The sequence below is a fragment of the Falco rusticolus genome, chromosome 4, assembly GCF_015220075.1.
Source record: "Falco rusticolus isolate bFalRus1 chromosome 4, bFalRus1.pri, whole genome shotgun sequence".
Classification (NCBI taxonomy): domain Eukaryota; kingdom Metazoa; phylum Chordata; class Aves; order Falconiformes; family Falconidae; genus Falco; species Falco rusticolus.
In genome coordinates this window covers 71,148,811-71,168,087 of record NC_051190.1, presented here as the reverse complement: position 1 = coordinate 71,168,087, position 19,277 = coordinate 71,148,811, and the positions used below count along the sequence as shown (strand labels likewise).

Genomic DNA, 19,277 nt, shown 5'->3' with positions numbered 1-19,277 from the left:
TGAATAAAAGCCAATGCAAAATCTTTTGTATCTTATGTAATCCTATGATAAACTAGTCCTAAAAGTAATAGATTATGCAAGTACATAAAGCACGGACAAGTATGAGAGAGGTGGAGGAACTGGTGAATGCCCAACTTCTCCTGTTTGATCACACCTTAGTAAATAAAAATATACTAAGTACAGAATCATGGCAGCATCAATGCAGCAGCCATTGATTTGTACTGATTTTACCCATCTCTGTAGTCTGAAATAACATGCTTTAGCATGGTTAAAACTAGTACCTATTTTCCAAAGCAAAGACATTAATTTTAGCAATCAGGCATTTGAAAAAGTTGTTACAGCTTCACCAATAATACTTTGAAAACCAACCAGATGGACTCTAGCACAGAGATATGTTTCCTAAGAGGCTGAACACCTATCAGCTAGGAAAAAAACTCAAGAGTCATACTTGTTTTTTTCAGTCTGCGACTTTTTTTCTGGCTGCCAAGGACATTCCACGAGCAGGTAGCTCACTGTTTCTTTTTAAACAAGCAGATATAATTGCAGTTCACTCTGAAAAAGCATTAGCTGAAATATCACTGGGTATTAGGCTCACAGGTTTGTCATGACCTCTTTAAATAGTTGCACAATTTTTGCTGTTTGGTATATATCTGAAGCTAAGAATTCCTGTGTGTTTTGACAATCGATTATTTTAAAGTGATAAATAGTACTAATAATTCAGTTACTTTCAGCACAAGAATTTATCTCAGAGGTGTTCTTAATCCTAATTGTTTGTGCAGCAAGCCTCCAGCTATTGAACACAGAATTGCACACTAATCTTACATAGGGCTACAGCACATGTGCAATGCAGTACAGAGTAGGAGGTTTGAAGTACACACTAAGGAGCATATTGAAAACTGTATATTTAACTGCAATTTTGCAGGAGCTTTTCTCTCTCTCTGGATGCACCACTTCTAGCTATGGAAGTGAGTTCAAGTGCTGGATGCACCACTTCTAGCTATGGAAGTGAGTTCAAGCGCTTGGGTCTCTACAGACAAGGATTTTCTGGTCAAGTTGTTGCCCTAGATCCAGAATGTGTGACCCTCTGAGACGTGCACGGTCTTAAAAGCACCAGTACCTTCCCCAGGCAGAGTTCTCTGAACCCTGAGAAATCACTTCTGATATAAGGCTGTAGCTGCAGACACATAAAAGGTGGCTACAGAAAAGGAAAGAATTATGTTTCTTTATGTGGTGAAGACTCATTTGGAAACTTTAAGGAAAAGACCAAAGAAGCATCCATCCAAAGAAGGAATGATACAAATAAAGTTAACCTTGTTTTAGGCAGGAGGATGGACTATATGATCCGCCAGTTAGTCCATTTGACCTGCCATTTCTCTGATTTTTGAAAGGTAGATTTAAAGTCAACCCTTGCTATTATTACTACATATGAAGGATTTTAGAGCACTATCTCAGCATGTTTTTCCGTATGTAAATCCTCTGGGGTCTACACAGTTGTCAAGCACAGAAAAACAGAAAAAGGACACACGAAAAGAAAAGGAAAGGAGAACAAAAAAAGTCAGGTTACCATTTCCTTTGCCATAGCAGACTTTATAACTTTTAAAAGATTTCAGGTATCTGTTTTGATTTTGAAAGAGTGTTTATTATGAATACTCCAAATGCAATCTTAATGCACTACTTTCTGCCTACAAAACCAGTCCATATTCTACCCCCTGAATACCTGGTCTTATCTTGGACCATCTTTCAGAATGTCGCTTCTGAACACTAGTGTTCAACTTACCAGAGATCTAATGAGTTACTGATGAATTACAGCTTGAGGTATTTTGAAAGATGTGTGAAATTCTAAAACATTCCAAAGAGGTAAATGGAGCATGCGCAGCTCTGGAGAAATTGCTGACTGACAGAAGGGGAAATCTCAAACTGGTCTGCAACATTTAAACATTGAAATTTTGGAGAATCACAGCTTTAATCTTCTCTTTTCTGTGCAAAATGAAGATTATTGCAGATATTCTGGCCTTTCTTGAAGAGTCAAAATTCAAACTTCAAGTAATAGCAATGACTATCTGTATTTTTTAAAAAATTACAGAGCAAATGATAATGTATCTCCCATTCATTACCATTATTACTTTGCTAGAAGCTGGCATTGAACCAGTAGTTCAACACAAGACTCATACTGAGAAAAGAGTGAAAAGGAAATCTGTGAGTACTTTTTCTTGGATATAACTGAGAACACAAGCAGAGGCTTTCATCTTCCCCACAGCGTTTTCAATAGCAATGGTATTTAGCAACTTACCAACAATTATTCCAGGTCTTCTATCCATTTCAACAATATGTGGATGTACACCTTTATATGCTGCATCACTCACAATTTGGGTGTTTTTCCGCACCCGTTCTGTTATAGGATCATCTACCACTGGGGTAAAGCCTCTTCCCTTTGTCTTCTCAAAATCTTCATGATATTTTACCTAGAAAAACAAGAAGAATTACATTTTTCCCCAAGCTGCAACTGGCATCAATTGGTTATTCTATGTAGGAATGCATATGTGTTTGTTTTAGGAGGCACTTAATGTTCTTTGGGTTTTGCATCATAATAGAATTGTTACACACATGAGACAGGCTGGATGGCCAGCCAATTTTTTTCCATCTCCCTAACGATCTCCTGATATTTTATTACCATTTTTGCATTTATTTTCTCTTGCCACTGAATTAGGCATTAACTCAAGCAGCAAAGCATTATCTTAGAGTCACGCAGGACAGAAAAAACCCTCAGGAGGTCATCTGGTCTATCCCTTCTTCTCTAAGGTAGGATAGTTCTCTACCAATGTAGACAACTACATCTGTCAGTAAAAAACATTCCAGCAGTAATTGTTCTAAAGAAATCAAGTATTTTCATTCACTAGGAATTTTGATTATATGCACAGTTTCATACAAAAGGTACTCTTTTGTTCTTTTGTTTTATCATATGCCAGATGGTTTTAAAGATAAGTTTTTAGGAAGAATTGCAGTTATTCTAAGCAGCTTGCTCAAAAAAGTAAAACAAAATCAACAGGAACATTAGGGTAGAAAGTGTTATATAACCAGGTGTTGGAACAAAACCAGTATTAGTATGAGTTATAAAGGTAGTACCCCCAATTATGCATATTTACTTTTTAAATAGTCTTAATCATCAAATAATTAAATTGACAAACATTCTCACACAAGCAAATGCACACAAAACAACTCATTCCAAGACAAAAGTCACATAGAAACCAGGAACGTGCACAGGCACAAGGTGAAGTGTGTCACCTAATCCAGTCAAACTGTGATGCTCAAATGAGGTGTGTACTTTTTGAAGGAAAAAAAAAACCCAAACAAAGTAACAGACATTTAACTGTTAGAAAACTGTTTATTAGTATTTTGAAAATGGTCATTACAGTCATATGCAGTTAGAAAACACTCCCTCAACAGGCATAAGAAGAAAATATTCTTTCCATACGTAAGCAGAGAGTTTCATTAGTTACCTATATTAATGGAAGGGAAAATCCAATGGAAGTCAAGTGCCATTCCTTAGCATACTCTAGTTATAGGAAGAAAACACCCTACCATTGAGATGTTGTTTTGTGTTTCTTTGACATGCCTTAGCTCAGGTGTGTCTAGAAGCACACTACATCTACCTTTCATCTGCCTCTGATCACTGCTGTACTTGACCTGCAAAACAGCAACAACAGCACACATGAAGTTTTTGTTCACAGTAGAAAGGATGGTGAGAATCACACCATACAACTGTATCATTTGCAAATCACAATGCCCAACATTCTTCTTCTTTCTTTCTTCACATTCATTTCCTAACAACTTATTTCAGAGATTAGCTAGTATTTGGTAAGGCCAAAGGGCACATTTATTCTACCAATCACTTAAAAAAAAAAAAAAATCTATTTACCTGAAAGCTGAAACTCTTGACTGTCTAAATTACTTAAATTAAATAATTCATTTATCAACTGAAAAATAAGATAAATAATAGGAAAACACCAGTCTGACTTGGACATCTTTAAAACATATTTGTAGGGCTGATGATAAGCTACTTTCTTATTACCCAGGCATACCCAGATTCTGTCCTCAGTCTGCTTCTAGGTTGGGATTAGATGAGAACTCCTGAGTTCCTAGGGAATTCAACCCTTACAAGTGGGTTAGTCTTTGGTAGCCTTCTTACTTCTATTCGGTAGTTAGCCTTGGCTAGCAGCACCAAAAGCAACATGTCTGGGACAAATCTAAATACGCTGCTTTCAAAGAGAACATTTGGGCTCTGTGTTCTGTGTATCAGTAAGTGCAGAACCTCCTATGTCACATTTTTCCTAATTAACTTCTTTCGTGGCATTTTACAGACTTGTAAAGATGCAAGGTTAATTATTTCTTTAACAAAAAAAAAAGCCAAAAAACCCCACACTCAAAATTCTAAAACAGTAGTCAGTCCTACTTGTTGGTTCTAGAGTGAGTACTCTTACAGCTTCTTCTGGCTGGTTGAATTTGGCTGCTAATGGAGTTTCTTAGCTCCTACATTGCATTGTAACCTGTGCACTGAGTGTTAGTAAATATTTTAGATTTACCTATATATTCACGCTCAAAGTATTACTTCTCAAATCAGTTGTGCAAATCTATTTCAGCTTGCATTTGTGATGAGAGAAACCAAGTACTGAAATTGCCTAACCCTCCTTAAAATTACATATTAGCTAAGCACCACATACCTACGAAAATATGAGCTTTGGTGTCTGTGATTCATAGGTAAGTTTGAAGTAATGTACAGAGAAACAGAAATATATGGCACTGCATATTCTTCAAACCCTTCTTAATTAAACAGTAAATTTTCTTAGCAAATATATTCAGCTATATATGCTTTTGAATATAAGGCATTTTTCTGGACAGAATAATTACAACCAACATAGTTTGGTTTTCACCACCTTCTCATTAACACAGAGGAGCATTTATCCCCGTAAATCTTGAGCAACAAAGTGAAAGCACTTCACCTGGAAAAAAGCACTTCATTTTCTGAAATAAACAAATTATTTGAAGTCTAGAATTGTTGGGAAGCTTTCCTCTTATTTTTAACTATGACCTCAAAACTAATTGACTTTGGTAAACATGCACGAGCATTTTAAGAACGTACTTAAGACATATGTAGTTACAAGGTCAGATTCTGTTTCTTTATCCCTGAACAAATCCTCTGACAAATCCAACCTACTTTACTTTTCACTCCTACACTCAGTTCTAAAGTGTTCACTACTATTAATTCTCGTCTGTCACCCTGAAACAGTGTCTCTGCATGAAACCTGTTTTATTTACCATCTGCAAGGGCTTTGTCACTGATGTTGTTTCAGTGTTGAGGACACAGACTGTAATGTAACTAGTCTGGTCCTTTTACTTCACCATGCTGTTTTGACTTTTTCCTTGCTTCTTATTAGAACTCTCTGCTGCTTCATACACCACTGTAGTGGCCACTTAAGAAAAAAAAAAAAAAGTATTATCATAAAAGCCAGTAAAAGTATAGTTTCACTCTTTAGTATTTATTTAGGACTACTCTGGTCTAATGTAGGTGGCACGTCACAGAGTGGAATGGATGAGTATATGCTTCCACGCTTTGAATTACAAAAAAACAGAATTTGCACTAAAGTTAAATTCTTACTTCCTTTGATTTTTATCACCATTTACTCCTGCAATCTAGCAACTAAAACCTGGTAACAAGAGACAAAGATTTTTGAAAGAATGACTGACCTCTACTGACTCTCCCCTTGAAAAATACTGGCACCAACACCACCACTTACTTTTTTTGCAAGAATAATCAAGTAAGTCTGAATATTCCCCTTATGTGCAGTGCATTTACTCAAAGGATAAAAAAAAAAAAAAAATCCATTCAGTGCATAATGCAGTTGGAGTCCTTTGACACATCAAATCTAAGTGGGAAAGCATATCCTTGTTATATTCCAACAATGACTGAAAATCTAAATGACAAAAAGATTCAAACAACTTGCCGAGCTGATATTGTCTTGATTCTTCTTGACTCTCTCTATCTCAGGAGTGACACTCACAGCAGTAGCTTTGCCAGGCTGTTCTCTGTAGTGAACCTATTATTTAACAGAATGAAATGGTACATACTATTTCAGCTAAAGCAGTATCATATTGCTTTACATAAATCATACATTTTTAAAAGGTCATCCAGGAAACAACTGAAAAGCTAAAATGCATTTCAAGTTTATTAACTTAGAGAACTGATTTTTGAAGCATAACCTTGAATTCTTTCTGTACAGTTTTCTTACCGATGCATTTGTGTGGATATATACACACATATGCACACAACATCTCAACGTTTACCACACTGGCTCTTGGCTGTATACAGAAGTGCCTTATATTTGGAATGGGGTAAGCCACAAATAATGCAATAAAGTCAAGCAGAGCACATGAAAAACTGAATTTCAGCAATGCCCACTGTAAACATATATTTGTCGAGACACAGCAATTCCATAAGAATACCATCCATGTTCTAGCTTTTATATTCTATATATTCAAATGTGATTAAACACAAAGGGTGCAATACATGAGACAACTGCCAATTGAATTCAACTGCCTAAATTTCACCATGTGCTTACTTAAATGTTCTGTAGGAATATCCCCTCTATTACTTTTTAACAAAATGCACTTGTAGCAATGACACATTAATCAAATGCATACTCAAGGCAGGATCAGTATATAAAGAGGATAAAGGATAGGACATGGCATTGACAGACCAAGCAGTCTAATGTTAACCCTGGCCCCAAATACAAGGAAGTCAGACACGGTAAACATTCAGTCAATAATTAGAGATCCTGGCATGATTTATGCCAATCCATATGTAAAATAAATGTTTCTGTACAAACCCCCCCCCCCCTCCTTTTTTTTTTAAATAAGCTCTTAGTTTTGTGTGATAAGGATAGCTGTGCTGATACATTATGCTCATAATCCTGCAGTGCACTGCAGCAGTAACGCACATACTGTTCAAGCGACTGTCTTCCCACACAACACCGTTTGGGTCTGTCTACATCAACATGTACATCTACATCAACTGAAAAATTAATGTCTTATAAAAATTATGGTAAACTTTCAAATGGATTAAACTTAAAAACTGACATTTGTAAAGATAAAATGATTATTCCAGACTTAATGCTGCTAGAAATATCTGAAGTTAAAGAATCTTGCCCAAAGCTACTCTAATGACCTGAAAGAGAATTTACACTTTCCAATGAAAACTGCAGGACACAAAAATTGCTTAAAGGTAAACAATGATGTGAGCAGAACAACTACACCGAGTGGCTTGAAACACTTGGAAAAACAGGTTGGTTTGAACAGTGTGCATTTTAGAAGAGCTAGATTTATCAACATAAATCCAGGAATAAAGAGCATATGCTTAGGTTAGAGGGATAGTATTCCTGAAAACTGCAACTCTAAATTAATTTGGGGAACACAGCAGATAACACCGCAGGGAAACACTGTAGCTATTTACAGCCCCGTGAAATACGGCTGCTGACGGCTGTTCCCAGTGAGGAGAATGGCTGGTCTCTCAAAGACTTATTAACAGGGTACAACTCCAACAATGCAGGAAGGCAGCAGTGTGCTCCAAAAGTCTTTGCCTTCTTCCCTGCGCTCCTGCAAATGGTATGACTTTCTAGTGGTTATGTGAGACATTAAATACTGAACTCTGATAGAAAGGGTACTGAGGAACCAGAAAGAGACAGGTAAGAGAGCTGGAGTTTGAATACAACCATAGCCACTATTTCACAAAGACAAGAAGAAAAGGGAAAAAAAAAAAAAGGCTGGAAAAGGATATTCTGTTAAAAAAAAAATCTGTCAAGATTTCCTGCAAATATCCAAGGCAGAGAATAACATTCCAAAATATCACTGCCATTTCTTTAATGGAGTATGTGATGCTTCACATGCCATTTCCCAAACCAAGCAACAACTTTTCACAGTTGTTTCCTAAAAGAGGGTTTTCAAGTAATTCCATTACTGACCCCACACCTAGCTTAGCAAAAGGCACAGCTTCTGGAGGCAAAACCTAGTGCTCATCAGCACCCAAAAATTATACAAAGGATTAAACGAGAGCAACTTCCCATGCTGACATTCTCTTGATTCCTCTTGACTCTTTCGATCTCTGGGGTGATGCTCACAGGTGTAGCTTTGCAGAGCTGTTCTTTGTACTGAACCTAGCAAACATGGCAGAAGATATTACACAGAGATTTCCAAGTAACAGAACTACAACAGTGTGTTAGACAACATTAAAGAGCACACTGCATTTGGATGGAAAATACCACTCCTTACTAAACACCCACATCTTCCCACATGATACATAATACTCACCCTCTTGCAGTTGTTCTATTTCAGACACAGACAACTAATACTTCAACAGGAATACTTCACACTCTTTGATATTAATTAAAGTGCAAGAAGAAGAGTTACCATCTTACCATTAATTGATTAAATTAGTCTTTGTGGACAAACAGGAACTAGCACAAACGCCACAGACATTCACTGAGGCACAAACACATTTAATACAGCAGAGAGAAGTGTGCAAGCAATGAAAATGGGACACACGTTGCTAATATTCTTCTGGTTTTCCTTAACTCTCCTTAGTTCAGGTGGATCAGAAATAGTTGTTGCATGCTGAATTTCTTCCTTGTATTTAATCTGCACAATAAATATTACAAAATGTTAGCAATTTAAAGAAGATTCAAACACTAAAACACAAGAAATATTTTGTCATCTCTCCCTTACACATACTGCACTGCTAGACCACACCTATCAATGTTATGGACCTAAAAAGAAAGGGTTCTATTTCATTGCTGAAACAGGCTGCTAAGGTCTCCAATGCACCTTGTCTGATAAAATGCAGCAGCGCATCTAAGAAGCCTAGTATCCTAAAACTCTTACAGTGGAAATAAACATCACATGGAATTGTGGCTATCTTCATGATAATTGGGATTCTGCATATACTACTTGGAGATCTGCAGCACTCTCACAATGACTTGGTCTTGCTATCATCTTGCTATGGAGCCTACCAGTCCATTTCATAAATGAAACATTTCACAGATGTATTCTTGAAAGTGTGGATGACTTCAAAGCCTCCTTCAAGTTTTCTAAAAACACACACAGACACATCAGGGAGAATGCAGATGTTTGGACGGATGATGCCTTTGAAGATGCCGTCAGATATTTACTGTTGCTTTTGCCACATTTATTCTCTTCTAAACAGCAGCATGTTTGGATATTGTACACTCGACAATTTGAAAGATGCACAGAACTAGAATTTCTTCAGTTATACACCATATGTACCAAAACTGGAATTCAACTTAATGAGAAAGAAATCTAAGGTTAAGTGGACGTGGTACTAAAGAGAAAGGCACCATATTTTCTGATTTTCCATATGCTATCCAAAAGGGTCTTGGACAAATCTGTGCACTGTCTTTGTTACTGTCTTTTATGAAATACCTGTCCAGTACTCTGCACACTGAGCTTCAAATCTCTTATGCCACCATTGAATAAACAATACTTGTAGACCATGCCATCCTTTACAGTGATGGCATGCTTTCTTTTTCTTTACAGTGGTAATAAAGCAGTGAAATTCACAAAACATTCAAAACTATCTGTGTGGTGATATATAATAGTTGGAAACATTTTTCATTAGCAAGACTCGAAGAAGGAAAAGTATTTTATGAACAAGGAAACAGTGTAATGAATCAATTTGTATAGTTGTATATTAATGTGGCATACAAAACTTCTGTTAAATACATTTTAAGGCTGCAAAATCAAAGACTCAAAAATCAGAAAATGATGCAATTAACCTAAATGTAACCTTAGTTTTGCCCCTTGGACATATGTGCTCCATATACAGTTTTTAATATATTTTATACTACTTCATTCTTTTCCTCTTGAAGTGCTTCATAACCTTCTTTATCTATTACAAAAAACAGGTTTTCTGCCTCATTCATCACACATATTCAATGACCCTTACTTAGTGAGTAGTTCGCATGTGGACCATGACTGATGGGGTGTTTTAACTAGTCTAAGGTCCTGCTTTGTTGACAGAATTACTGATTTCTTCAGGAACTTTTCTATGCTGCTCCTTGCTACAGCATCTGCATTTTTCACATACATTAATTCAGTAATTTTGCGGTGAAATGAGGAAAAAGGGAATTGTGACAAGTAAAAGTACTATTTTTACTATAGAGCACAGACAAGTAACAGCTAATCTAGCTACATAATTTAAAAAAACATGGGATCATACAGCACCTGCATTCAAATGAGAATTCCCATTCAACTGTAGTTCATAAAATGGAAAGCCAGAGCAGGTCCGCCTCATGGCTAAGTATAAAATCATATCCTTTGGCAATGGATCATCAGGTCTAGACACAGGGACTTGCCTTCAGGTTCCTGCTTTTGAGTATTGACTTTGTGACCTTAATAATATTCACTAAAGGTACCTCCTGGAGAGGCAACTTCTCATGATTTAAAAAAACTACAAATGTACATTTTTTCTTGTGCCTTCATCTTAAGTCCCTTGTGGTTTGGTTAGATTGACTGCACAGACCCATGAGAATAATCATCACCGCCATGAACACCATCATTGAAGAAAGGGAAAATACTTAACCAAGGGTACCTCAAATACACACTGATCACAGGAGTGATGAGTCTAAACAACCTTGGGTTCTGTTTCAGCTCTTCTGGAAGGAAGCACCTATGCACAGGAGCACATTGCTCTGCCTGTCCTTCCCCACAACTGGCCTGCCCACTTTGACCAAGCCCTTCTACTCTCAGTTCCTCACCCCTAGCCACTTTATTCCCAAATCCGCTGTACCAAATGTTGCTTAGTAGATAATTTTCAGTTCTCCTGAAGACGTGGTACCTCTGCAGAGCCCCAGATCTTTTAAAACAGACAAAACAACTTGTTTTTCTCTAAGCTCAAAATTGGAAGCTGCTCTAGCTGAAAATTATAAATAAATAAATAAAACCAAACCAGCCCAAAGCACAGACCAGGAATGGAAAATTTCAGTTCAGACAGTTTAGGACTGGCAGAAGTACTAAACCACTGGAAAAAAGGGTCTTTTAATAGAGACTATTAGGTAAGCTTAAGAACTGGCAGCGCTACTAGTCCTTAAAATGGTTCAAAATGTCTGTTGCTTGAGTTTTAATCAGGCCCCAGCTTTGTGGTGGTGACTGACATATCACAGGGGTTTCCTCATGGATTTCACACAAACAAAACCACAATTATAGTCTTCCTCCAAAAGCCTCCTTCTTAATGCTGCATCCAGCCCTGCCTGTCCCTCAAAATAAACAAGTTTTGAAAAAAATCCTTAGTTATTTCTAGCCTCTTGGTTCAGATTCAGTTACAGCCCATGGGTGTGATGTTTGCTTTTAAAGTTCTGTGAGATCTTGCCTCCAACTATTTAGGAGGCTGCTTCTTCTAAACAAATCATCACAAGTGAGATGAACTCAACCTCCTTGGCTGTCACCACCTTGTTTTTTAGAATCTGAAAATAGACCATTCTGATCTTTCTCTCCTATATCCATCACTGGGAAGAATCTGATCACTTTCAGAACATGATGCAATGGACTTTTTTGTATGGTTTGGTAGTACAGTGAGTGTTATGGTTTGGTGTTCTGGGATTTTTTGCACTGTAGATGTGTTTCACATTCATTCCATAGCTTCATTTAGCTCAGCAAATAGTTTTAAAGCTGTCCTAAGTCCTTCTGGCTAAATTCAAAGATATGTGTAAAATGTTTAAATCTAATGGAGCCAAAAATGGTGTAATTTACCCTTCCTTTGGGACTCCTGTAAATTACACAGCATAATTTCCCTCTTACTGAACAATATCATTTCCCTCTTACTGACAGAGAATTTAAAACTTTCTTGCATGTTGCCCTTAAATTTGGCATTCTATGCTATTAATAAATATTATACAAGACTTAAGCAATCACAGGTACACTACATGTAATAAATTATCTTTTGTAAAATACTAACTCTACACACAGACTAGCAAGGAAAAGGTCATGCTACTTATACCACTTAAGCACTACTGCATGTTGAGTTTCTCCTGATATGCTTTTGTTCAAGCATGTTTACTAGCATACTGATCTACCTTTCATTTTCCTCTCTTCACCGCTGTTTAGGATTTCTAAAACAGAAAGAGCACTGTATGCTGTTTTTCCATTTCACTCTGAAAGGTATTGAGAAAAAGCATCAGAGCAAGACTACTCCTAAATATGTGCATGTGCCTCTGTGTGTGTGTGTGTGTGTGTCTATCCTCAAAATAAATGTCTGTAGTCACTGGCAAATAGGTAAGAGGACATTAGGGGTTTTTTTCTAGACCAGTCAAATCTGGCTATAAAGCCCCAAAACCGTAATTGCACCGGGGTGGGGGTGTTGGTGGGGAACAAATAAAAAAATACAACAAAAAAATTCCACCATCAAATCAAGAAAGCCTACAGTTTCCCAACCAGAAACACTATTTCAGGATCTAGGACACAATAGCTTCCACTGAATCTTCAAATTGCACTGTGACTCAGAATGAGAAGATGAAAAGCGATGGATGAAGCAGAGAATTCTAAAGTATGAGTTTTTCAAAATTTTATGGAAATTCTCTACCTGATCTTACTTTGGTGGCAAATGCAGTATTTAACATTACTCAGTAAATGAGGAAATCCTAGTATAAGAGGTGTCCAGAGTCCCTAATTTGGATTTCAGTGCAATCTAGTATGATGTCTATGTGTTACTTTCAAGCTTTACTTTTAAAAAATCATCTAATTATCAGAAAAGTCATGTCACAAACATAAAAATGGCCCCGGAGGACTCCACAACAAAAATTCCAAGCAAGTGAAAAATGCAGCTAGAAGTGTTTTCTTGCTTGGCAGTCACTTTTCCACTTTTTCCCAAGTTTTGCAACATGGTTATCAGAAGAATATGTTCTACTGGTAGAAAACTCTCATTTTGATGTTTTATTTTCAGTCGCGCATTAAAGTGCCAAAGATATTGGGCATCCATAGACAAGCATCAATTCAGAATCAGTCTCATCAGAACCACAGATCAATTTGTCATCAGCACGTAGAGGCACAAATCCTCCACCTTTTCACATAGCTCGAGTCTGAACGTAATTTTCCTCTTCTTGAAGTGCAAACTGTACCAACCCCTATGTGATACATGCAGACTCTACAGGAACTTTACAGATTTTCTTTTTTTGTGATATGATATTCTTCTAAATTGCAAATTAAAACTGCTGTTCAGTCTGTCATATCAGGAAGTACATTTCATGTTTCTCACTCCTGAAAGACAAAATTATTTCCTCAAATACTTAATTAAATATTTTTCCTATTTTTCATGATGTTTCAATTTGAAGCTCTACCTTTGGACACAGAAGAACTACACTAGATAGAGTGAAGCATTTGAATGAGATGCGTGATACGAAAACATAGAATTTTTAGTAAACAAGATGGAAAAAAAACTTTACCACCATTTATTCCCATAAGAATAATTAATGTTAATAACACTTACCGAACTAATATTCTGTTGATTTTTCTTTACTCTTTCAGTCTCTGGAGTCTCTTTTACAGCTGTGCCAGCTTCTACTTCCTTCTTATAAAACACCTTCATTTCCCCAAAAGAAAAAGTAATTATGAGACTGTTAGCAATGCAAGTACAAGTTCTCATAAAAGAGCTGGGCTATTTTCCAAGTTCCAAATTGGTCTGACTATGAATCTTGCTAAGAAAGCAAATACTTCAATATTTCATAAATCAGACTAATTATCAATAACTATAACAACATTCTGTTTCTTTTCACCTATAACCCACATAATCTATTATCATCCTTCAGACTGATCTCAAACATTTCTAAGTATTTGTAATAATAGTTTTAACTTTGGAAAAACTACAATTTAGATCAAAATCTATAGACATTTATAAATGCAACTTTATGCTTGAGTAATCTGTTCATTTCAATGTAATTGAACGTGCATGTACATGCAAGATTTGAATTTGTTTTTTAATCTTCAGATCTTAAAATGCTCTGAGAAGTGAACAGATATTATTATTTCTAATTTAACAAACTAGAAAATTGACATATTCATGACATAATAACCAGAACAGCCAGAGCTACAATCCAAGTCACGCAATTTTTGACTGGTTCAAGCCAGAAAACTGAGGACTGCATCTAAAATCAAAGCTCGCTTCTGAAAAGATACACATGCTGTTTATATAATTCTCTCTATTTCAATTGTTTCAGTAAAAGATAAAACACAAAGCGCATCAGTAGAATCAATCATTCAAAGTTACTGAAAAAGACAGTAAATAACTGCTCCACAAATTCCAAATGTGTCTATAATTTAAGTAACCATGGAGCACTAGTTCATGCTGCAGAACTCCTAAAGAAGTTTTATTTGAATTTCAGTATTCAGTGTCACAGCTGTTGCCATTCCAATAAGTATTTCCAGACTGATCCTGGAGTTCATAAAATAAATCTTTACCATTTAGTATTTTTGCCTTTCTTAAACCAAGATTTATTTAACTTTTTTTACCCACCAATAAACCTTAAACAGTCAAATATCATTCTTGATGCATTTCTCCTACTTCCTTGAAGTCCTCTGTAACTTAGGGTGACTAGTATTGCCAAATATTCTAGAAGAGAGTGGGTTATTTATGTCTGCAACTCATTTTTTAAATATTCAGAAAACCTTTAACAATTTAGAATTTTATTTTATCACGTGAGAACAGAGACAGTTGATGAGTAAGAACCTGAACATTTTTCTGCACCAATATGTCAGTACAAGGTAGAAAGATTTACATAGTGGACTGAACTAAAATACACTTTCTTCCTCTATCAAGGAGGGAATGGTAAAAAATGTTGGAGTCAGAAATTTTTCTATGAAAAAGATGACTGTGCAGTAAATATCCTATTGTAAATCTTCTGCCAAATTGGCTAGTGAGCTAAAAGCAGCAGTGCTCTTATTTGCAGAGCTAGTCACTTTTTTTGTCCCTTAAGGCAGGAAAATACTTGAGATAAAATCCAAAAATCAGAAGTCTATTGGGGTCACTGATTATTTCACATTGGAGCTGCTCCCAGCTATGTCTCAACTTAGTAAAAAGTAACTTACCTTTATAATCTAAATTATACAGAATGCTGAAAGATTAAAAAACATAGAGAAAGGAAAAAAATCATAATTCAATCATAGCTACAAACTGCTTTCCTACATTTGGCAGATCCAGTTCAGAAACAGAGAAAGGATGATCACAAAATAAAGCAAATACAAATCATCTTAAAGACAAAATATTTTTATTTCGTATTATCTAGTAGACTAACAAAGAAGATCATTGTCAGTCTTGGCACTGAAAGTTCCGATTGGCCTAAAGGGCTGCAAGGGGTTCAGATGCGTCAGAGGCTTGTCAAGGCTTAATTAAGTAGTGGAAGGTTATTATATGCCTGGTCTCTAACTGCTAGTGAGTCGGCACTGCCAGACCCACTGACCCATTTGAGGACTCCTATCAATGCTACCACAGACTGGAGCAGGGAGGAAAGCAGATCAGTACAGGCTAGCTTGAAACCCCTCTGTTACACAGTTTCGGCGTAGCACGTTAGGATGCCAGAGTGATGGTGCTAATCGCCATCACACCATGCAGCAGAGCACCATTCAAAACCTAGAGGCAGCAGATCACAAGAAACAAAACTGGGGCCAGTGGGCCTGTCAACAGCTTCTATTAGAGAGATACAGCTTTAAACTGCTCTCATCCGAAGGAAGAGAAGGAGCAGGTAATGGCTGGAAGACGTTACAGGAGAGACCACTGCCTAGGGCAGCCTCAGAGACAACCTCTCTCCTCTCCCGCAGGCTCTTACTCCCCTCGTGAAGCCGCAGTGTTATGGTTATGAAGCTGCAGGCAAACACCTCTGAGAGAAATTAACTGACCTTATACTCATGCGGAGATGGAGAAGCTGATAATATCTCTACGTTAAAGAACAACATCTGTGTCAGATAATACAAAAATATTTAAATATCTTATATTCCTTTCTCTCAGTTCCTTGGCTTTATTAGTATTACTTAGTCTGCCATAAAAACCGGACACTAACTGGACAGCCTTTAGTTGTGGAGGCTGTATTCACTCCTTCTTCTCTTCTCTGTTACATCACAAGCAAAGCCAGAATTACAAACAAGAAAATTAATGGGCCCAAAAGGGAAATGGAACTGAATGCATCCCAGACTGGGCTATTCTAGAAATCTATGCTCATAACTTATATTTAAGGATAAACTGAAACTTAAATCTAACATAAAACTAAAAAATAGATCCAGTATAACATAAAATCATTAGACATATGTATTTATGAAACCTGATCTGTTCTGATTTTATACCCAAATCTTGATGTTCTGTACGTATAATACAAAACAGATGAAAAAACTTATATGCACAGTAACAAGCCTTAAGATTTTTTCTGTCCTTTTAAATAAAGTACTTCCTGGGGCTTGACGGAAAAATAAAAATTAAAAAAATCTGCATTTAAAAATAACTGTGGCTTGGCAAGGTGGTGTAAGTGGTTTAACAATTCAAAATAACAGTGTCACACCTAGAAAAGCTTGATATTTTTTTTACTGAAAGAAATGAGTGATATAGCTTTTGCCAGGAAAATTATGCAAATGGTTTAAAGGATGTTTACTCATAAGTTCCCTATTTCATGCTGCAGCACAAGAGAGCCTATTGAAACTGAAAAATACCTGAAAATTTGCAAGCAAAGAGAGAAGCACTATTACTCACTGAACTGATGTTTTTCTGAGTACTTTTTATTCTCTCCATCTCTGGAGTGTCTGGGACAGCAGAATAGTTACAGAGCATCTTCTCTGCCTCATCTTTGTACATTTTCTGAAAAATAATTTTTAAATGTTTATTTCCTGCTTTCTTGGGCTCAGAATATCCAAACTGAAACAAAAGATGCTTACTGCTGATGAGCCCCAACACCCTTGTACAGTGTTTATTTCAACCTCTCACCTCCATGATATTGTTATCATTGTCCGTGTGAGACATCTGACAGTGTCCCACACTGAAAATATATAAAAAACATATACAATCTATTCTCACACGTATTATACATTTTCCCTTCATTGTCAGGTTATATATAATCTTCTCATTATGTAACATAAAAAGACCTGCAAGTAGATGTAAACAATTAAATTAAATTTGCATGGTGTAACAGGCCTAAACACAAATAAGAATCAGACAGTAAGACTTTTTACTACATGTAAATTAATTTAATATGGGTATTAAAGGCTCTGCAAAGCTAGAGAAAAAGTATTTTGAGCGATGTATGTCAAGCACTCATTGTTATACAGAATTAAAACATTTAGCCTTTGAATTAATGCCTACCTGACTTGCCATTTCTGAAGCCCTTTTGACTCGCTGTATTTCAGGAGTGTATGGGCCAACTTCCATCCCTTTTCCTATAATTTCAGTCTCCAGATCCTTTTTATATTCTTTCTGAAGAAAAAAGAAGGGAAAAAGAGCAATTAATTCTACAGTTATTTGTACATGCTGTCTTCAAAGCTATTCTGATAGCACTGGGCAGACTATGAATAAATTCTTCAATTCCCTTAATTTAATGTTTTTACTGTGCACTGTTTATTCCTTTTAGTCCAAGTATGTTTAAGAAGATTTTATGTTTTTAAATTATGTTTTATTTCCAAAGGAATCTTAAGAGAGATTCATTGTGTACTCACCTGGCTTACAATTTCAGAAGCTTTTTTGGCTCGTTGGATGTCAGGGGTATCTGTGCCCACTCCCATTCCCTTTCCTTTAATTTCATTCTCCAGGTCTTTCTTGTATTCTTTCTGAAAAGAATAGCGTTGGACATACTCACACGTCTGACAGCCAAATTCTTAAATTGATCCTACTTGAATCTGTGTGGTTCCACTGAACAGCATTCTTAAAACACCAAATAACTTTTGATTCAACAGCATTAGCTTTGTAGGATCTACCAGAGACACCTATGCTGTAGCTGCTGACCAGCTAAACAATTTTTTTAACAGACTGCTTACTTCAGATCTGATGTGGCCTTTCACATCCACCTGTCTTTGCAGCTTCAGCAGCTGCAACCACAGACACACGTAGGTAAGACTTTCTCCCTCAGCTGTGCTTTGCCAGACTGGGGTCATAAGGCTTTAGCATCTCCAACTCTGTTTATCACTTGGCCCTAACTAACCAAGCAGCTATGTAGACCTAAAAGCAGTAGGGCCCACAGCCACTGAACACAGCCCAGGCCAGGCATGGTTCATGAGGAACAAGCACAACCTGCAAAGGATGATGGAAAGGTCCAAGTTCTGGGAAGTCTTAACTTTCCTTTACAGGCTGGTTATGCAACTTCTTGACTCTCTGCAGCTCAATGGATTAGGTATTTGGGAAACTTCTGGCATTGCTACTACCTAGGCTAGTCACCACCTGGAATTCTCAGTGACAATAATTTGTTGCATTCTGTCAAACGAACAGCTTGTACCAGGTACAGTACTGACCATGCTTGCAATTTCAGAAGCTTTCTTGGCTCGTCTTATCTCAGGAGTATCTGGACCAATTTGCATGCCCTTCCCTTTAATTTCAGTTTCCAGGTCTTTCTTGTATTGTTTCTGTGAAGATAAAACTTCGTACGTTATATTCACAATAGCCAGAGAGTTACAGGTAAGATTTTTGCACAGGAGAACCAATTTTAAGATTTAGATTCAATCAAAAATCTCAAGAGTCCCAACTCTCAAGACTCTTCATAAGCTTTTCTTAGGAAAATACGTAACAAACAACAGGAGGAAAACTTCAGGAGATACACAGTGAATACACAAAACTCTACCACTAATTTCTTTTATTTGGCAGAGGGTGACAGGAAATCGGTCCATACAGCTTGCTACAATTATCCTCTAAAGTAAGGGGGAAGTTTAGCTCTGCAGAACATAATGTAATAATCTGGTACTTGGTGCCAGCCAAATTGAAACACATTTTACTTTCAAAAAAATATTTTATTTATGAAAAGACTACATGTTAGAAATTTAATACCACACAGAATTGTTTCCAGTGAATTTTCAGATCAGGAAGTTGTAATTTATTCATTTAATAGGTCTTTCCTGAAACACAGCCATTAGGCAAGTGGCAGTACTCATATATGATTGCTGCTTTTTCCTTGCAACATAAATTATAAATAACCAATAACCAGGAAACAAAATTAATATTTTATCTTTAGCTTATCCAAGCAAGGATATATTTCTTGCTCATC

At 36.6% G+C, this 19,277-nt stretch overlaps 1 protein-coding gene across 5 annotated transcripts in view; it reads right to left on the bottom strand.

Annotated features, from left to right (window-relative positions):
- NEBL (nebulette) overlaps positions 1 to 19,277 on the bottom strand; it is a 269,788-nt gene that overhangs the window by 33,061 nt on the left and 217,450 nt on the right. For 2 of the 5 annotated variants that reach the window (XM_037385195.1, XM_037385192.1), the window contains exons 13-22: positions 18,532 to 18,642; positions 17,743 to 17,853; positions 17,393 to 17,503; positions 16,787 to 16,891; positions 13,544 to 13,636; positions 8,593 to 8,685; positions 8,112 to 8,204; positions 6,000 to 6,092; positions 3,580 to 3,684; positions 2,291 to 2,462 (exon numbers count right to left, since the gene is read on the bottom strand). In XM_037385195.1, coding sequence (XP_037241092.1) covers positions 2,291 to 2,462; positions 3,580 to 3,684; positions 6,000 to 6,092; positions 8,112 to 8,204; positions 8,593 to 8,685; positions 13,544 to 13,636; positions 16,787 to 16,891; positions 17,393 to 17,503; positions 17,743 to 17,853; positions 18,532 to 18,642 — 1,087 coding nt within the window. Of the gene's footprint in view, positions 1 to 2,290; positions 2,463 to 3,579; positions 3,685 to 5,999; positions 6,093 to 8,111; positions 8,205 to 8,592; positions 8,686 to 13,543; positions 13,637 to 16,786; positions 16,892 to 17,392; positions 17,504 to 17,742; positions 17,854 to 18,531; positions 18,643 to 19,277 lie in introns of those variants that run through there. The other 3 variants (XM_037385196.1, XM_037385194.1, XM_037385193.1) reach the window with 2 other exon arrangements.